The sequence below is a fragment of the Xenia sp. Carnegie-2017 genome, unplaced genomic scaffold (genome assembly GCF_021976095.1).
Source record: "Xenia sp. Carnegie-2017 unplaced genomic scaffold, XeniaSp_v1 HiC_scaffold_30, whole genome shotgun sequence".
NCBI lineage: Eukaryota > Metazoa > Cnidaria > Anthozoa > Malacalcyonacea > Xeniidae > Xenia > Xenia sp. Carnegie-2017.
In genome coordinates this window covers 758,240-770,799 of record NW_025813494.1, presented here as the reverse complement: position 1 = coordinate 770,799, position 12,560 = coordinate 758,240, and the positions used below count along the sequence as shown (strand labels likewise).

The 12,560-nt window shown below is 34.6% G+C and overlaps 3 protein-coding genes and 2 long non-coding RNA genes across 5 annotated transcripts; 2 read left to right on the top strand and 3 right to left on the bottom strand.

The window, feature by feature from the left end:
• The first annotated feature begins 210 nt into the window (after window positions 1–210).
• LOC124455171 lies at window positions 211–2,919 on the top strand. Its single transcript, XR_006951745.1, has 3 exons — window positions 211–285; window positions 891–950; window positions 2,786–2,919. It is a non-coding gene; the product is annotated as an uncharacterized LOC124455171 (long non-coding RNA).
• Window positions 2,920–5,726: 2,807 nt separating this feature from the next.
• LOC124455268 (piggyBac transposable element-derived protein 3-like) lies at window positions 5,727–6,509 on the bottom strand. Its single transcript, XM_047005958.1, has one exon. The coding sequence runs from the start codon at window positions 6,507–6,509 to the stop codon at window positions 5,727–5,729; it is 783 nt and encodes a 260-aa protein (XP_046861914.1).
• A 312-nt stretch (window positions 6,510–6,821) lies between these two features.
• LOC124455267 lies at window positions 6,822–8,256 on the top strand. The gene is made up of 3 exons (XM_047005957.1): window positions 6,822–6,980; window positions 7,055–7,767; window positions 8,077–8,256. The coding sequence occupies exons 1-3, from the start codon at window positions 6,914–6,916 to the stop codon at window positions 8,254–8,256; spliced, it is 960 nt and encodes a 319-aa protein (XP_046861913.1). The 5' UTR covers window positions 6,822–6,913.
• Window positions 8,257–9,259: 1,003 nt separating this feature from the next.
• Window positions 9,260–10,682, bottom strand: LOC124455124. Its single transcript, XR_006951715.1, has 3 exons — window positions 10,515–10,682; window positions 10,189–10,394; window positions 9,260–9,950 (listed from the first exon to the last, which is right to left on the bottom strand). It is a non-coding gene; the product is annotated as an uncharacterized LOC124455124 (long non-coding RNA).
• An 86-nt stretch (window positions 10,683–10,768) lies between these two features.
• Window positions 10,769–11,970, bottom strand: LOC124455120. Its single transcript, XM_047005849.1, has 2 exons — window positions 11,865–11,970; window positions 10,769–11,445 (listed from the first exon to the last, which is right to left on the bottom strand). Exon 2 carries the CDS (start codon window positions 11,440–11,442, stop codon window positions 10,834–10,836), a length of 609 nt encoding a protein of 202 aa, XP_046861805.1. The 5' UTR covers window positions 11,443–11,445; window positions 11,865–11,970; the 3' UTR covers window positions 10,769–10,833.
• Window positions 11,971–12,560: the final 590 nt, after the last annotated feature.

Sequence of the window (12,560 nt, the reverse complement as noted above, 5' to 3'; positions counted from 1 at the left end):
GTTATATTTTTTTAGATAGGTAGCTTGTAGACCATGGTAGAGGTAAGATAAATATAAAACCATAAGAATTCATTCCTGCTGATGAACTTATGTACACGCAGTTACTTTATTTCTATTCTAAGCTAATATGGTAACTATTTTAATTTATGGATATAATATGTATTTGTTGTGAATTATTGTGTTGTATATTTAACTTCTAACATCAATATCTTGATGGAATTTTAGCTTCCTCTAAAAGCAGGTGCACGTTATCACCATCACCAACGATGTCATCATTTACAAAAGGTAGGACATTTTGTAAACAGCGAAGTACAACAAATTTCGCATTTTCTTTATTTCGAAAGTGAACAAGGCCCTGAGAAAGTGATTGCAAAACTTTAGGAATCGAATTTTTCCCAATAAATTTTAATCTAAGCAATTTTAAATCATTATTTATCATATGGGGTTATAATTAAGGGTGCATGCAAATGACTGTTTTACATTTCATTCTCGTTGTATGAAGACAAACTTTTACCTCAGGGAAACTCGATTAAAAAGTTTGCTATTTTAGCTAAATATTATTAATCCTATTCTGCTCTTGCTCATTTCACGAATTATGTCAATACGATGTCTTATTGTAATGGCACATTAAACAATCAGTAGTTATATTTGTTTAGATAGGTAGCTTGTAATGCATGGTAGAGTTAGTATAAATAAAAAAAACATATTATTCACTTCTGCTGATGAACTTATGTACATGTAGCTTCTTTGTTTCTATCCCAAGTTAACGTACTGTGCTCAATGCAGTTGTATCTATGTTTATCATATGGAAACAAAATAATTATGTATTTGTTGTGAATTATTGTGTTGTATATTTAACTTCTAACATCAATATCTTGATGGAATTTTAGCGTCCTCTAAAAGCAGGTACGCATCGTCACCATCACCAACGTTGTCCTCATTTACAAAAGGTAGGACATTTTGTTAACAGCAAAATACAAAGAATTTCGCATTTTCTTTATTTCGAAATTCAACTAGGCCCTGAGAAAATGCTTGCAAAACATTAGGAATCGAAACACTTATAGTAAATTTTAATCTAAGCAATTTTAAATCAACTTTTGGTGAGGATTTTTTGTCACATGTACGTCTGTTTAAAATGGATTTTTACCCATCCTCCCCCGGTAGTTGCTTTATGTTTTCATCACAGGATGGCCAGTGGTGGATCAAACTTAGATGGGGCCCCTCCGAACCAAATATTGAGGCTACCTCGATCACCAGGCATTGAAAACAAAACGTCAATTTGACACCTGACGAAAGCACTCAACCTTTCCCCGTAATGTGTATAATGTACTAATAACAATAAATATAATGTAATAATTACAATGTAGTTTTTTGTGCTGGGATGTCCGTCTTCCTTTAGCGACATTATAAGGCGGTATAGAAATGAAGAAAATGACTTCGCTATATCTGGGCCCTTCAAAACGCGGAGTGAGAAAATACTAACAAAACTTGAGATAATTTCCTGAATATTTGCTTTAATAATAAAACAAGCGATAATTAAATCTACAATCTCATCAAAAATATGCATCACTAGGTACGTCTACATCCTCTGTTTAATCGAAAATGTTTAAGAATTTGTTTATCCCCCCTCACTATACAGTAGCTTTAGCTTTCTAATTGTATAGTAGGATGGCTGTTTATGTCCATCTTTTCTTTGTCTGTTTCTCAGCTCCCAATTACAACAAAATCTCGAACACTACACCACCACCCATAAATAAAAAACATTCCACAGTTATGGTTACAACAAACCGAATTAATCCATCTGTTCACTTAAACGATGGTATGTTGATATATTATATTAAAATAAATTATGTCTGCTTTAATTGTTCTTTTTTATGGTAATTTTATCCAAACCACTAGTTTGCAAAAACGAGGGTAAAATGACAGTTGAAGTTGTGAGGTTGCCTTTTTTGAAATGAACAACCGTGAGCACGATCTATCGACGAACTGTCATGAACTGAACATCCAATGAAATTTGTCTGAATTAAATTTTAAGTAGAAGGCCTTAAGTTAACTTTATGAGATTGATTTTAATGACTCATTTACCTGAAAGTTAAGTGCTAAACTGTTAATGGACCTATTTTTATACACATTATTTTAGACTTTGGACAAAAAGCAATTATAATAATAGTCATCAGCTTTTTGGCTATTCTTGCAATTACCGGAGTTGTTGTGACATGGGTCTCATTTCGGTAAGTATAAACAGTTAAAGTAAGCTATTGAATGTTTCTATTGAAACTGGGAAATTTGGTTAGGAAAATTTGAAAGATGAAGCACGAGAAATAACCTATTAAAGGCCGTTTTTATAATAAATATGTATGTCTTAATCTCTCTGGACTGACAGGTCAAAGGTCATTAAACGTATGACTTTTTGGCAAGGGTTTAAGGTGAAAGGTCATATTATCTGTGGCATAGCCGGGTAGCCAGCTGGCAAATTTGGCCGCCTAATGCCTATGTGTTTAACACATGATGTTTACATACTGTGAAAACAATAGATTTTTAAGGAAATAAATGACGACATTGCTCTGAAATTTACATTGACGAATTTTATTATATTATATCATAAGAACATAAAAATAGTGACGGTATTACGCGTCAGTTAGTTTAGTAACATACCATGCATGTATGTAATCAATTTACGCACCGAGACAAGCGTTAAGTTTCAATTTCTGACTGGGTAACAGCGAAAAAATGAAGAAATGTCATTTACTCGACTTTGGGCTAAAATAAATTTTCTCAATTTCAGCTAAACAACCTCACAGACCATGCTAACGAAAGGATCAAGATGAAAATTCTGAATTGGCCGTTTATTTAATTTCGTCGATTTCTTACTGTTAAATGTTTTTTTTTATGAAATTATAAGAACAATGCGCATGATAATCATTTTCAATTCTACAATCTTTCAATTTTTACAGAATGAAATATATTTTTATTTTTGGGTGAGTTAGACCACAGTAGCATGTGTTAAAATCATACTTGCTTTAAACTTACTCATACTACTAGACTTTGAGAGCAATCAGCAATTTCCTTGCCTCTCGGTGAAAAGAGGCAAGTTTTATAATGACAGTTTTATAACTGTCATTATATGAAATGCCTGATTTTGTGTCACCGTTTGAAGTTTCATTATCAAATATTTGTTCTACCTCAGTCACAAGTTATAATATCTGTCATAAATATTAGAGCATTGCTTCTGCACAAAATATGCAGATACAAAGTTATGGAGAAAAATATAACCATCTCTAACATTATATGTTTGTAATTGATGATAGTCCAGGTTAATAAAGTCCTGAGAAGGACTGTTTTTGTTGTTGTAGACTGACGTTTCGACAACCTTAGCGGTAGTCATCTTCAGAGTCATCTCTAACATTGTCAAAGATATTACGAGTGGCGTAACAAAGTGTTGATGAGTTTGAAATGCATTTGTCAAAACAAGTGCATGGTAACGACCAACTGTATCTTTCAGCACAGATTTTAAAATAAATATTATGCTTAGTAACAATTTAATAGGAAAAATCATCTGCGCGTGCGCTCGAGCATGCACAGTCCACTCGACTCATTGCCCATAGTCATAGCAACGACTAACTGGTGCATTTGCACTAAATTCATGGCAAATAGCTCACTTAGTCGCAAATTATCAAAGAAATCTTCTGAGCATGCGTGGTAATGATGTCAATCCTACGACAACTTTCGTAATACTTCATATAGTAGGTGTCAACTAGCAGTGGAAGCTTGGTGGAAGCTTGAAGCTTGTATGCAGTGGCTTATTAGTGTTTTATTAGGAGCCCAGACTTCGGTCGCGCTCGCCTTCCCCTGCGTACCCCGAGCAAAGCCTATCCCAGGCGATCTCGGGGAAGAAGCTTGCTATATTGGTATTCCCAAGTAGGATAACGTGGAGAGGTCGAAATATCCTACCAAAACGTTAACATGCGGTGTGCTAGTGCCCAACGATTAAGAGGGTATCGGGAAGCATGGACCTAAAGCGGGATTTTATGCTTTCGAATTTTATCTTTTTGTTTAAAAGAGTTCTTCTCATAAAAGAAGCTAGAACATCCAAGTATACTGCAAAGGTTCAGACAACTTCTGCCTTTTTGACTTATAATTTAAACCAACTCTAAGCATGTTTAAACGTTTTTGACTTGTTCCCTTTTACAATGTAACTCTCTCGTGATGAACGACAGCCTCCTTATAAAATAAAATAACCACATTTATAAAACAAAAACAATAAAATGCGTGCGGTGATTGGTCTCTAGCTGTGTTTGCATTAGCCTGCTCAAAACAGATCTGAGCTCAACAAATCAAATCAATCAAAACAATCAATTAGTCAAAGAGAATTTGCGAATTGATCATGAACACTCTTAAGAGAAAAAATTAAAACGTTTGTTTTAAAATTGTCTGTTTCGCATTATTGTATTTTATAAAAAAAATAAAAGATGTTTTTCGTGTTTGCACTGGCTTACGCAAACCTCGGAGACGTTTGTGATAACTCTCGACTTACTCGAGCAGGTGCAACTTTTGACGTTCGAGTAAACACGTTTATTTCTTTGCTTTAAATATAATGGTGTTAAACGGGTATTCCTGTATCAAATGAAATGGTTGTTTATTTCAGAAATTTCTAGCACGCTGATTGGCTATAATCATTCGCCAAACAAAAACCACCTGGGCCTTTCATGATTGCATCATTGACGTTGATAAAATACAAAGCATTAATAGTTATAGTACCTTCTTCATTACATCGAGATGGGACTGCTTTTATCAATAGAGTACAATCTTTTTTAAATTAAAGACCAAAGCCTGTCTCACTTGCCGCCTTTAGTGAGGCTGTATTCATAGAAAGTAAAACCCACTGTTGACCACCAACCACGCGTCGTGTATTTGCTCTTTATCGTCATGTATTTGCGCTTTAGCGTCGTGTATTTGCTCTTATGGATTGTGCAATATATATCCATATATGGAATACGTACTGTATGTACATATGGGCTTTTCATGATTGCATCATTGACGTTTTATTTACGTATACAACGTGTTTATAAATGTTCGATGCCTGTTAACCCTTAAATGCCCAAGGAGGGATATCAATGCAAAAATCTGTTCTTTGGTATTTTTCCTTAAAATAACAAGCAATACCAAGTTCAATTAAAAAATTTTAGAAAAAAACATTTTTTCTTACTAAAAAAAATTGTGACAGATTTGTCACATTGGGCATTAAGCGCTACTTTGTATAATAAAGAAAACTAGAGTTTAAAACTAAAATAATTATATAGTATTCATTAACAAAAGCATGAATTTTGTGAATATAACAAGAGTTTTAATTAATCAATACTTTAATCTGTCAGTATGGAGAAATCTTTATGATTTTATTTATTTGTGTGGTATTCCATAAAGCAATTTCTGTCTTTATTGAAGCAGAGGTAAACATTGCATTTGCCACAGACAACATGAGAGCGAAAGGCAGAGCAAATTTTACATCTCTGACGATGTCTGTCATCCCAGGAAGGCATATGATCTATTTTATCAAACCGTATCTCTTCATTTGGTTGAGTGGTTGGTCTTTTTTGAGATGTCGAGGCATTGAAAGATCGTCTTCTTTTACTTTCCTTTCCTACCTTAATCAATCCCTCTGCAATTGTTGCTTGGAAGTCATGAAGTTTGATTTGTTTCTTTCCTCTCTGATTTTTTCTGAAAAGAAGCTATGAATTGACCATAGCCACTGTAAGGGTATGAAACCAAAGGTAAAGATACCATCGCCTTGATCTTATGGAATACTTGCACAATGAGCAAAGCATGTCCATTAAGTCAATGCCCCCCATGAACTTATTGTACTCGTCTACAAGCTTTGGCTTGGGAATTTCTACATATTGCTTCTCCTTCTTTTCCCATCTCTTTGAAACACCTAATGGTTCTGCTCCACAGTAAGTAGATACCAATGTCACTGCCTTTTTGTCCAGCCATCTGACAATGGTAATTCCTTTTGATGAGTCATTTACCTCATCATATGCTCCTCGACCTTCCTGTTTTAGAATTTTTTCAGGTTTAAGCTGACACCCTTTCATTCGATTTTGACACATCGTTCCAATGTATTGTATACCTCTGTCTAGTAACTTTTCAACTAAGGCAAAGGAGTTGAAGTACTTATCAGCATAAAGCTTGTGGTTTTTGTTATCAGGCAAGGTAGATGCCAATTTGAGAACCACCTCACCACTAACACCTACATCAGAGCGACTTTTGGTTTCTTCAGTTGCTCCCTGGTACACATCAAAATCATGCATAAAACCAGTAGATGATTCTCTAGCCCATAATTTGAATCCCCACTTTGTTGGCTTTTTTGGCATGTACACCCTTGGTCCATGTTTCCCTTTAAACGCAACCATTACCTCATCAATTGACTGGTGTTCTTCAGGAGTAACTTTGAGAAAGTTGCTTCTTAAGTCTCTAAGCCAAGGTCGTAATTTCCAAACACGATCCTTTTTCATGTCATCAGTTGCATCATTGTTGTTAATAAAATGTAGTACTGTAAGGAGCTTCTCAAATCGGTTTCGGGATATCTCATCAGTACGGTGGCCCACAACTGTCACGGCAAAACAGTAAACTCACGGCAAAATAAAGAAAACTCACGGCAAAATAAAGAAAACTCGCGGCAAAATAAAGAAAACTCACGGCAAAATAAAGCTGCAAAATAAAGAAAACTCGCGGCAAAATAAAGAAAACTCGCGGCAAAATAAAGAAAACTCGCGGCAAAATAAAGAAAACTACTCACGGCAAAATAAAGAGATGAAATGGTCAGCGGTCACTGTATGTAAAATAGATGTAAAACTGCTACTTCCGCGCTATTTTCTCCGCACTGTTTATCCATGTGTTTATCTTATGATTTATCGCTATGTTTTGTTCAAATTGTGGACGATCATGTGGGGATTCGGATAGATTCTGTACAAATTGTGGTACAGGTGAGCTTTCCAAATTTCTATATATTATGTCTTCATGGTATATCGTTGATATCGTTTACTTGTGACATGTTTAGGGATGAATTCAACCATACTCGAAGATGATGTTGATGAAGAAAGAGAAGTTTCCATTGACGAACAAAGTCTCATCACGTACTATTTTCATCGTGGGTTTATGTACGATGAGATTATTCTGTTTTTAGCTAAAAGACATAACACTGTAATGAGCTACAGCACTTTGTTGAGACGACTGAAAGTCTATGGCCTTAACAGAAGAGGGTTTTTCCAAAGAGATGAATCTGAAGAAACATTTCACCAAGCGAAAAGGCGGATCAGTGAAATGATCAATGGACCGCAATCATCAGCTGGATACCGATCAATTTGGCACACCTTGGAAATGGAAGGGTTGAGGATTCCGCGTGTTGTTGTACAAGATCTTTTAAAAGAATTACATCCTGATGGAGTAGAAGCAAGGAAAGCTCACCGTCTCAAAAGAAGAGTCTATCACAACCCTGGCCCTAATTATGCATGGCATATAGATGGTTTTGATAAGTTAAAACCTTGGGGCTTTCCCATTCATGGAGCAATTGATGGCTTTAGCCGTCGGATTCTATGGCTTCGTGTCACCAGACTTAATAAGTGCCCTGATAATATTGCAACATTTTATCTAAACACAGTTAAGCAATTGATGGGTTGCCCTGTTAAGTTGATTACGGATCTTGGGACAGAAAATGCAATAGTTGCTGCAGCTCAAAGCTATTTTCGAGAAAATCCTGATTCTCATAGATATGTCACTTCCCCTCGGAATCAACGCATAGAGAGCTGGTGGTCTTTTTTTTGCAAGAACTGAGCACATTGGTGGAGAAGCTATTTTCATGATTTGGAGTTTCAACAGGCTATTGACACTTCATTTGAACTTAGTAAAGAGTGCCTGTGGTACTGCTTTTCTGGTGTTATTCAAATTGATTTGAATATCGTACAAGAACATTGGAATGCACATTACATCAGAAATTCACGGCACAACACTGTTTGTGGTAGACCAGACTCACTTTTTTACCTACCATTACATCATAATGCAATACCTAATCTTCTTCACCAGGTGACCATGGCTGATATTGAATGTATAAGTTCAAGTATTGTTCCAAATGATGTTCCAAATGAATATGATGAATATTTTGATTATGTCTCTAGTGAACTTTTGCTAGAATCTCCAAAAGATTGGAGTGAGGCATATCAACTATATTGCAAACTTATGGATGTATCTAAAAATGGAGCTTAGAGCAGAGATGTGAAAATATACATGAGTATGGGCTAATATTGCTCATTGTAGACGCATTGTTTTAAAATGGCTTATACTGTATCTAACACTGTTAAGAAAGAATTTCAACTTAAGCACTCTCTAAAATTGAAAGTTCGCAATTATAATTTACACAAATAATATTTTCTAATAAAGTGTTTAGCAGTTTGTATATTAAGCTCGCTGCGCTTGCGCAGTTTGAGCACTCTCGGATTGTGTAGAGTCTCATAAAGAGACGTTGACCACTTTCGCTTTATGCAAAGCTCACCTTTATAGGTTTGAGTGCTCTGATGACTCTACAAAACAATCCATACAATGTGTAACTGTATCACCATACCAGGTATCACCATAGTAAAATGGTGACTCTTGCACTTGGGACACAGGATGTATGGCTCTATGGGACACTATGGTTCTATGGGTACTTGGGACACAGGATGTACAGTTTAAGCTTGAAAAATGGTAATCCAGGCATTGTATTGTTTAAAAATGAAAGTTTCTCTGGATTTTTATAAAATTATTTTTTTGAGCTTTTGACTCTGTGAAGAAGAAAATTCACAAAACTAAAATTTCATCCTGACAAGCCTGTTTTGTGATTTCTGAAGAGTGAGAAATCACAAAACAGGCTTGTCAGGATGAAATTTAGTTTTGTGAATTTTCTTCTTATCGATATTTATGCTCTGCTCTAACGCATCGAGAACTGTAATTACGGAAAATCAAATAAACAAAACTTCTTATATATATGACTTTATATGAAATTATATTTGCACGATAATTTGTTATGATTCACTATATGGACATGGAACAATGTGTAGTGAATCATAACAAAATATTCAAATATATATTGCTCTATCTAAATTGATATTGAGTACTTCGTTAGTTTGTATACATTTTATTTGATATTATACTATATATATGTATATATATATTACAACAAAGATGAACTGTAAACTGGCATTAAATGCAAACAAAAACTATACATTTATCTATGATAAATGTTTAATCTTGTCAAAATAAACCAAAAATATGAACTAACAGAACTATGAATTAATGGATTCTATAATAAGTATGCCTCTTTAGTATAAGATCTAATTTCTATGACTGTAAGCAAAAGACTGTTCATAAATCAAAACAATTTCTAAAAGCAACAGCTGAGTCAAAGTGAAACATAAACATAATCACTAATAACAAAAGATTGATAAAAATACAAGGTACATTCATTCTTATAAATGATGGTATCTATGCCTTACCAAAAGACTGGCCTTTGGAAAATGCCATTAGAAATAGTTCTTCAAACTCCTTTGCAGTTTTCATGTGCAGCACAGGTAATGTAAGAACCTTAGCACATGCACCCACTTGGGGGAAGCATATTTTGTGCTGCGGATTCCTTTTTGTGCAATCATGATCAAATCTAACTGTTATAGAAATAAGTTCACCATTTAGTGGCTTATGTTTCTGTCCAGTCAACCACCCCATAATTCCTGCAGGGGAGAGATCAGGTGCTTGAAAAATATCATCACCTTTGAATTGCTTTGAGACATCATCCTCATCTTCACTGTGGTTGAACGAAATTGCTTCAGGGAATCCTAATAAGGTTTTATCATCTTCAATCTTAAACAGGAAGTCTTGCAAGTGATCCATAATAGCCTCTTCTACTTGCTTCATTGAGCTGCCATCTTCTGAATATTCAGGATTTATGATTGATAATAAAAAATTGGCATTTACTTCATAACTTGATAATAACTTGAGCCCTTCCATAAATTCCCTTACCAAAACAAGTTGTCTTGAGACAATGCTAATGACCATGGAATTGATAATTTGTTCAACATGATCATTATCAATTTTCCCAGTATATTCATGATCAATAATTGTGGATGAGAAAGCAGTAACATTACTTCGCACTTGATTTAATAGTACCTTGTCAGACGGTGTTAAATGATTGTAAGTATCAAATTGCCGAGGACGCAAATTCTGAGCTTCCGCCATTAGATTAAAGACACTGTCGTCCAAACATTTCAGAGCTGGTCCTCCTTGAGCTAGAATATGTAATTTGTACTTGGTGCACTGAATGCATTATCCAGGGGTGTATTGCTGGGGGGCTCGTCCCTCTTGCTAAAGACTAGCTGAAAATATATACATATTTCAAAGAGCCCTTGTTAAATTTTTTCTGAGCAATATTAAATATCAAACAGGTTATTACTGTTTATCTTCATATAAAACAAATAGAAATTTGGAAAACTCACTTGTACCACAATTTGTACAGAATCTATCCGAATCCCCACATGATCGTCCACAATTTGAACAAAACATAGCGATAAATCATAAGATAAACACATGGATAAACAGTGCGGAGAAAATAGCGCGGAAGTAGCAGTTTTACATCTATTTTACATACAGTGACCGCTGACCATTTCATCTCTTTATTTTGCCGTGAGTTTTCTTTATTTTGCCGCGAGTTTTCTTTATTTTGCCGCGAGTTTTCTTTATTTTGCCGCGAGTTTTCTTTATTTTGCCGCGAGTTTTCTTTATTTTGCCGCGAGTTTTCTTTATTTTGCCGTGAGTTTACTGTTTTGCCGTGACAGTTGTGGGCCACCGTACATCAGCAATTGGTGGGTAACGTGTAGCTCTCTCCCAGTATGCTCTTATAGATGGAAGCTGACAAAGCCCCAGGTGGAAGTATATTGCAATTAATTTTTCTAATTCCTGTACTGTAGTATTAACAGATGTTCCAGTTTTTTCAACACTATAAATGTTAGTTTGCTGACACATGTTTTTAAGCATCTCTTTGTTTACAAACTGTTGAAAAATTGTCAAAGGTGATGGTGGAGGTTCCGGTACAATATACTGATCACCCATGAAAGGCTTTTCAACATGCACATATCTATGTCTTCGCCATCGATAAACACCCTTTTTTGTCTCATTGTCAGCAAAAGACTTGACTCTTTGAGCCAATGGAATGCAATCATCACCATCTGTACTTGTATTTTCTTCATCGTTTTCATCTGCGCTTGTTACAGAATCACAAAGCAAATCAATGTATCCATCATTATCAGCAATTAGCTGGTATTCATCATCAGATGATTCTTCACTGAAATCAATTTCACTAGTGTTGATATCATCTATTACCTGCAACACATCTTCAACACCAAAGATATCCTCTTTCTTATTCATACTCTAGAAATTGAAAAATTAAAAGTAGTTATGTAGGGAAATAAATACACCGGCAATTGTGTTGAGTAAACATAACCCAAAATCATTCATAATAAAATTATACTAATAGTATTTCAAAATTCTAGCTTAAGACCTACATATATTGTTCAATTTTTTTTAAATTCTCTTAAATAACATTTTTCTTAATAATTTAGTTAACTAAACATTCAAAAATAATAAAGAATTCCATCGGTGTAACAATTGTAATTCCATGTGTCATTAATTAAAATGGTACTCAAATGCCCATTGTGACAAATTTGACACACAACTATTTCCATGTATTTTTTTCGAAAGAAAATATATAATCAAAAAAACTCTAAACTAATTTTATAAGCTTGTGAGTCAATTAAAACGATTCAATATATAATACCACAGTAACTTACCTTTTATACAGTGTATTTCTCACATTTTCTTCACAAGATTTTCACTTCGCATATTTTAAAAATGACTGCCATGTTTAAATTGTTTTTTTCAAGCCCAGTCTTCACAATAAGCATTATCAGCTCATTAATAATATTAACTAAGGGTCAAATGTGTCACTAAGCGCATTTTCACCCGTTTCGCTCATTCTAAATGGGTATTACTCAGAGTTCTAAATTTTAGAATGCGGAAGATAGCCAATTTAGATTGCTTTCTGTGCTATCTAAAGGCTATGTTTGTCTCTCCTGACCTCAATATCTCTGGACACTGTTAGTGTGAGACAGAAAAGATGGCGCTTAGTAGGAGCGTGGTATGTTTTACTACTGGAAAATGGTATGCATAACCACACTTACAACCATCTACATTTTACAAACTTTTTTATGTTTTAACACGTATAGAGTGATGATTAATGGAATCTTTATGTTTTATTTGAAATAATATGTTTAAAATAACTCTCACAGTTAACACAAGTTGGCAACTTGGCATATTTACACTTGTAGTAGATTTGCTACTAGATATTTAATTCATATGATAATGCAAATTGATATCTTCCGTTAAATCAAAGTCACATGGAGTAGTAACTTCCTAACAACAAATTGGCTATTGGAGTTTCGAAGGTTAATAAAAAAATGTATCGTTTTGGGAAAAAGTTTAAGCGT

Coding starts and splice junctions, on each gene's coding strand:
- LOC124455267 (XM_047005957.1), top strand. CDS start 6,914: ATGTTTTGTTCAAATTGTGGACGATCATGTGGGGATTCGGATAGATTC. Junction 6,981..7,054: donor CTGTACAAATTGTGGTACAG/GTGAGCTTTCCA, acceptor TGACATGTTTAG/GGATGAATTCAACCATACTC. Junction 7,768..8,076: donor ATCCTGATTCTCATAGATAT/GTCACTTCCCCT, acceptor CTTCTTCACCAG/GTGACCATGGCTGATATTGA.
- LOC124455268 (XM_047005958.1), bottom strand. CDS start 6,509: ATGAAAAAGGATCGTGTTTGGAAATTACGACCTTGGCTTAGAGACTTA.
- LOC124455120 (XM_047005849.1), bottom strand. CDS start 11,442: ATGAATAAGAAAGAGGATATCTTTGGTGTTGAAGATGTGTTGCAGGTA.